A 6,741-nucleotide genomic window follows, 5' to 3' on the forward strand; every position below is an offset into this window, starting at 1 on the left:
AAAAAAAAACATTAAAAAAATATGCACAGAGTTGACGTACTGCTTCCTCTCCTTCTGCAATGATAATAAGAGTTTCCTTAGAAGGCAAGGTCAACTCAGGGAGAAAGCAAAACTTTGTAATACTTTAGCAAAAAACATATTTTTTTTTTTAATGTTACAATTATGTAAATGACTTCAAGGCTCCTATAACCCTTATAGGTCATAAATCCAATACCTTAGATATATAGCATTTGTATATGATACTTCACCATTTTTTTTCTCTATTTTGTTATTGTATATCAGTCATTTTGTTTTGTATTTTTGGTTCTTCCATTTAATCTTTCATCAATTTACGATAGAACTAAAAAGAAGCTCATGTGCGATGATAGTGTTGTTATATATCTTGACATGGAGTTTTATTATCTCCTCCCATATATTCACATACAGTGTGGTCTGTAATAAAGAAATCTTGCATAAACCAAAATTATCATATATAACTATCACACGCCGCCTAAGTGCACATGGCCACTCCTTGTTTTGGCTTTGCATAGGTAATTCTAGTCAATTGATTTCATCTATTAGTGTGACAGAGAACTGTACCAAGTCAAAGGATGTCAGAAAAACACACTTTTTCTTTCTTATCCTCAAGGCAAGCATGCCTACCTCTTCATTCCTCTCTTTTTGTGCAAGTAAACATTCATGACTCAGACTACAGTTAAAACCTGCATTATGATTAACTTGACGGGAGCACGCCTAATCATTGTGACGTGCCATTGCTTCAAAGGAATTTTAATTCTTCACTCCGACACATGAACTTCACCCTTCGTCAATAACCAATCACACCTTCACAAATAACTGCTACTTCTTCCCTTTGAAAACCATGCATGATTACGTGCTTTAAATTAATTTCCTTCATATAAGCCATTTACTTTTGAAAGCACACTTCAGTTTGTTTGCACTTTCGAACGCACGGTTCTGCCTAGACTCTCTTAGGTAGCCCCAGCAACTTGTGATCCACCAGAAAACGCCTCTGGTAAATATAGAAATCTTTCACTGAGAGAAGCCAAGTTTCACGCACAGGTACGCGTTCTGAATGATGTGGGAACTTTGAACTTTCTTAATTATTGAATTACTTTGATAAGAAAAAGCATCTCTCATGCATGACCGTACTAAATAACACTATTCGGTATATATGAGGTAGACTTTGTATTTATCGAATATGAATCCATCTATGTAAAACACTAGGCATTATTTGCAGTAGGCCATTTCCTACTGAATAGGGAAATAAAAAAACAGGTATATATTTCTATATATTTAAATAAACAATATACCGACAAGTTCTTAGTATAATGAAACCATATTCTAACTAATTTGAATTAGTGATCAACACTTTGTGTGTGGTCTATATATCTTTTAGTTAATCTATACTTCTGCGTTGCTTTCAATACTGCAGATTATTTGCCAAGTGAGTTCATTCCAGGTTGCATGCATTGCACCCTTTGGTATATAGACGTCAATTCAAAGAGATTAAGTAATTTTCTACTCTCAAAATTATCTGTTTTTCTTCTTTAGTTTATGTTTTTAAATTCGAAAATGCGTATTACTTTCTGGTGATTTGTATGTGCAGAATATTTTATCACTGATTCTCTCAACTCAAAATAAGAAATGACTTTCTCTGCTCCTATTTCTCCCTATATCTCCATTTTTCACTTTCCCTCTCTAACCTGGCTAACTCTTTCGGCTTTGGCTTTTACTAAAAAAATTTTAAAAGTACTATTTGAAGGTTAAGAGTATCTCACTGTCACCTTTTTCCAAATTTTGTTTTTAAAGGAAGAGCATTTTCCTCGCCAAACCTGTTGAAAGCAAACGCATCTAACATTTATATGTAATGTAGATGTTAAACAGTTATATTAATGTATAAAAAAGCATTACTAATGCGATTTTCAATTTAATTATTACAAAAGTTAATAAAATTGCTAGTACCATATATAATGAGATGAGAATGTGAAAAATTGCGTTAGTTTTTTTATCTAATGCATTTTCAAGTAAATGGTGATAACGCCTAATTTAGCATTATTTATTTTGTTATTATACTTTTCATTTTCATTACATAATTTTTACTTTATTTTAAGTCTATTCATTTCTTTCCTTCCTATAATCAAAAGACAATTTTTAAAGCAAATGGCCTCTTAAATTTATGTTTTCAACCTCCCTTTATACACTTGCATGGAAGAAAAAGAGGAAGATCTGTGTTACATTAGATATTCAATGTACAGTAAAAATACAAAATAATGACTAATAAATAGTGGAGAGAAAAATTGTACAAATATTCTGTTGTTCAAGTACATATGCTTAGATTCTTAAGCAAGTTCAAATTTATATTACCCTTCCTAGCTGCTATAGACAGAATCAATGAAATGAGTTTAAAATACAATCAATCTGGAACATGTTCCTGTCAGTATATATAACCTTAATATATTTGTATTACATGCAAATTCAATTAATGATTAAATCTCTAACATTCACTGACCTCATTACATCAAATCTTGCACTGTTCAACTCGAACATATGCTCTAGGTTTTTCTTGCACCATACAAATCAGGATTATTATAGTTGACACACTGTTATCACCATGCACAGCTTCAACTGCTAAGAATATTTTAGGGTTTGTTATGTACAGAATTTTTGTTTTGTCATTATCGAGAGTGCTATCTAGCTGTAATTTTTCATTTCCAGAGGTCAATCTGGGAACCGGAGATGGAAGTTGAAGCACTTTTTGTAGATCCGTCTGCCGGCAACTTCATCTGGTGAGCCACATTGGAAAAATGTTCATCGTGACTCAGCTGATTACCCACAAACTGGTCAAGTACTCGCCAATCCATAGAATGGTCCATAGGTCGACCATTACTAGCATAATGAAACTGTCGATGTTCTTGAGTGAGTGTTGAAGACTGCAAAGCGTTTCCATTGTTCTTGCTACCATAGCCGTAAGAGACAACTGGGCTAAAACTCAAACTAGCCGCAGATTGAAGAATCACGGGACTTTGAAGTTGTGGAAGTTGGAGGAAAGCGTCACGAGGAGTATTGAATTGCAATTCCAACTCCTTCTTGCTGGGGTAGGGGTTACGATTTGGTGCATTAGGGTTAAAAATTGGCATTGCAGATTCCAGTTCTTGCATGAACGAGACTTGGTCATTATACCAACATGGCGACACGTAATCACCCATTTTCCTCACTGTTGTCATTCGTTTTTTGAACACTCTACATACAACCCACCCTTCTTCCTGGAAACCAGTTACAGAAATTAAGAACACTATACAATCTGGTTATTTCATTTCAATCTCATTTTTAATCAGAGATGAAGAGAGAAATTGTTATGAATAAAGAAGGGAAATTATAGTAAGAAAGAAGTAATTGATTAATTACCTGAGGAGTTCCATTTTCAATAGTTTGTAGCCGATACTCATGCATGATCCAGTCAGATTTTTGTCCATTGGGTGCTCTTCCTTTGTAAAAGACAAGAGTCTTTCTCATTCCAGTAAGACAATGTTTACAGTAAATTGCCTTGTCTCTTCCTGTAGCTTTCCAGAATCCTGCTTTTGTAGCTCTATTAGTACGAGTTCCTGTTGGGTATTTCTTATCCTTATGACTAAAAAAATACCATTCATCTTGTTCATCACTTCCAATCTTGCATAATTCTATCACACAGAAAAACACCAAGTTATCACTGAGTGGTTTATATACTAATTGGAGCCGAATGAGAAGGTTTATCACATACCTTGAAGATCCCATGGCTCGATTTTATAGAGATCAATGTCTTTTATCACTTCTGGGTCAATCCTTTTAGAAGCTACTTTTTTCTTAAGGTAGTGATGAACAAGTTCTTCATCTGTGGGATGGAAACGAAATCCAGGAGGAACGTGTGAAAACGTGTTCATATCAGCTGTTGATCTGCATTTGAGGGAGGAAAGCTCAAAAATTAAAAAGGGTCACCCTTCTTTGTAAAAGATACTAAAATTTAGCATCTTTTGTTCTTGTAAAAAAGGTCTCAAATATATATTAATAGTTTATATTTTATAAATTGTTCAACATTTCGTAATAAAACTAGAAGTCTGCATTTTTCTCCGACGTGCCCTTATACAAATACCATAATAAAAAGTCTCTACAAACTTATAACTAATGTTTAAGTCAACGCAAGATTTTTGTGAACTTTATTCTTTAAAATTTTATGTAAATTTTTAGTTTATTAAAAGATAAGTTTTTATTTTACCTATTATGAGCAATTTTGCTACGTGCTAACAAATAAATACGTTTCATCAGTTACTGCAATTGTAAATCATTCTGCAACATCAGCTGAAGTTTAGAAATCTAGGTTTACTGGAAGTAAAGAAAAGATTTCAGCAACCTTTCCCTCTCCCAGTTAGACCTTCATTAAAATGTTTATTCGCCGTATTAACAATACTTACTAATTTGCACTAAATTAAGAATATATACAATACTGACAAGGTGAATAAACTGCCTATTATGAATATCCAGTTGTTATAATAAATAAATACAATACTATGATACAAAGGTAACAGAAAAACAAAAATACAGATGATAAAAGTACAAGTTTATATAAACACGCTGATAATTTTATCTGGAAACATGATCACTCTTTTTTGTAAAAAGACAAACTGAAATGAGTTGCAACACTTAATAGAGAAAATAATCAAGGCGCACTTTTGCACAATGCAATGATGCAGATGAGGCATGAATGGTATATATCATCAAAACAGTTTTCCATTAATTCATAAAGTAGTTGAGCACTTCTTAGTCCGTTCTTTAAAATGGCTTTAATTTACAACACGAATACAGAACGAAGAGTAACTCAGAAGCTGATTTTTGAAACAAAGCGTTTTGGGTCAAAATATCATTACACGAAGGAAAAAAGTGTAGTCTGAATTAGAGGTTAGAAATACAAAGGAATTGTAGGTGAGTAAAAATGTAAACCCGTTTAAAAGGAAGAAAATCAGAAAAAGTGATGTGAAAAGCTTCATAAAGAAGTTGGTGTTGATGGAATATAAATAAACTCCAACAAAAACTCACAAGATCAGAGTCATGTGTCAAGAATTTAACTAATGCAAATGAAGTGACATTTAGCATTTGACTATATATCTTCTGTCTTTATGTTGTCTTTATTTTTTGGAATTTTATTGTTGACTTGAATCAATAAAATCAATTCCACCGTATTTGCACGCGCTTAATAAATTCCCATGTTGAAATAAACTATGTTAAAACATGAATCATTTTAAGAACAAGCACTGCGAAAGAAAAACCTTGATATAGTACTCTGTTGGAAGTGAAAAACACAAGGTAGAAACTTGTGCAGATCTGATGAAACCAACCTCTTTTGCAGCACGTATTCAATGTATGCTAGATTGTTGGGTGCCTTGGATGGACAAACTTTACAAGAAATATCGTGAAATCCAACGAATAAGAGCAAACGAGGACAAGAAAAGAAGCTAGGTTGGTAGAGAGAAGTATCTGAGTGTTGTTGGGTTAAAAAGGAGAGAGATGAGATCCCGAGAATCACTGAAAAAGAGAAGGAAAGGTAAGAGAAAGGTTGAAGAATGTGAAATGGAGACGATGTAGGGTTAAATAGAAAGAAAAAGCATAAGAAGTAAATGAAGAATGGTGGAAATCAAAGTAAAAGAAAAAAACATCATTGTCGAGAGTATCTATCTCCTTATCTAGATTACCGGAAAAGCTTTGAGTTCATAAAAGGTGGCGATAAAACGGCGAGAGAGATGTAAACCTCAACCTCCACCCACCACCAAGCGATCGTGACTACAAAAGTAAACGGACAAGACAACAGCTCTACTATTAGTAAATTTTAAGGTCATGTTACTTTTGTAATATATCCTTAAAAAAATTGTTTTACCATTTCTTTTCGGGTTTTAGTCTCTCAAGGTTTCATAGAAATAATAATTATGGTTGAGTTAGAAGAATAAAACACCGCACGCGGGCTCAGGTTCTTTGGATCTCATAGTCTGCAATATTTTATGCATAAGAATTTGTGTCTGCGTTTATATTGCACTGAATTATTAAATCAGCTTTTAAAAGCTTCAACAACAGGGGCCCACCCACCGACCTAAGGAATTCAAACCCTACACTTCTCCGTAGGAAAAATTCTTTTAACCATTATTTTTTAAAACTTTTTACGATGAATTTCTCTTTAATCTGTTTTAAATATATTTTAAATATAAATTCAAATACATCAATAAATTTTATGTTTTATTGTTAAAAAATTGTTAAAAGTTATCAAAATATCGTTATTTTTATTCCTATGCTGGATACTTCATTCTCCGTAAACTCCATCGTATGTGGAATTCGTTATCTCATTCACCAAATTTTACTTTTATAAATAATTGAAATTAAACATATTTAATACTTGTAGTAAATATTAAATTATTTGGTTATATTGAAGTCCTTGTAATTTGTAACTATAAAATAAGTATACAGGAAGAGCTGACATCTTTAATAAACTAAAAATTAATAATTTTTATTGAAAGTTTGAAGTTTTTAAGTGACTGAAACTTTAAGGCGCAACCGTGTTTATCCTCTGTAAGGGGCTGCTTCTCCGCCTAAAGAAATGGTGAGTCCGAGCGATATAAGTTTTTCTGTTAAAGTTTTTTTTTTTCTACTATGTATTTAAAATACATTATTTTTAATATTCTAAAAATGTTTTTAAGATTCATATATATATATATATATATATAT

At 32.5% G+C, this 6,741-nt stretch overlaps 1 protein-coding gene and 1 long non-coding RNA gene across 4 annotated transcripts; one reads left to right on the plus strand and one right to left on the minus strand.

The window, feature by feature from the left end:
• The first annotated feature begins 864 nt into the window (after window positions 1–864).
• Window positions 865–2,853, plus strand: LOC111241207. The gene is made up of 3 exons (XR_002667040.1): window positions 865–1,059; window positions 1,433–1,510; window positions 2,716–2,853. It is a non-coding gene; the product is annotated as an uncharacterized LOC111241207 (long non-coding RNA).
• LOC106755032 (NAC domain-containing protein 7) lies at window positions 1,558–5,987 on the minus strand. Of its 3 annotated transcripts, XM_022778133.1 has the most exons (5): window positions 5,721–5,987; window positions 5,367–5,553; window positions 3,758–3,930; window positions 3,406–3,677; window positions 1,558–3,263 (listed from the first exon to the last, which is right to left on the minus strand). In XM_022778133.1, the coding sequence occupies exons 3-5, from the start codon at window positions 3,915–3,917 to the stop codon at window positions 2,706–2,708; spliced, it is 990 nt and encodes a 329-aa protein (XP_022633854.1). In that variant the 5' UTR covers window positions 3,918–3,930; window positions 5,367–5,553; window positions 5,721–5,987; the 3' UTR covers window positions 1,558–2,705. The 3 variants fall into 3 exon arrangements, with proteins under 3 accessions (XP_022633854.1, XP_014492616.1, XP_022633853.1); XM_014637130.2 differs by having other exon boundaries at window positions 5,367–5,987; XM_022778132.1 differs by having other exon boundaries at window positions 5,298–5,987.
• Window positions 5,988–6,741: the final 754 nt, after the last annotated feature.

This window comes from Vigna radiata, unplaced genomic scaffold (assembly GCF_000741045.1).
Source record: "Vigna radiata var. radiata cultivar VC1973A unplaced genomic scaffold, Vradiata_ver6 scaffold_781, whole genome shotgun sequence".
Classification (NCBI taxonomy): domain Eukaryota; kingdom Viridiplantae; phylum Streptophyta; class Magnoliopsida; order Fabales; family Fabaceae; genus Vigna; species Vigna radiata.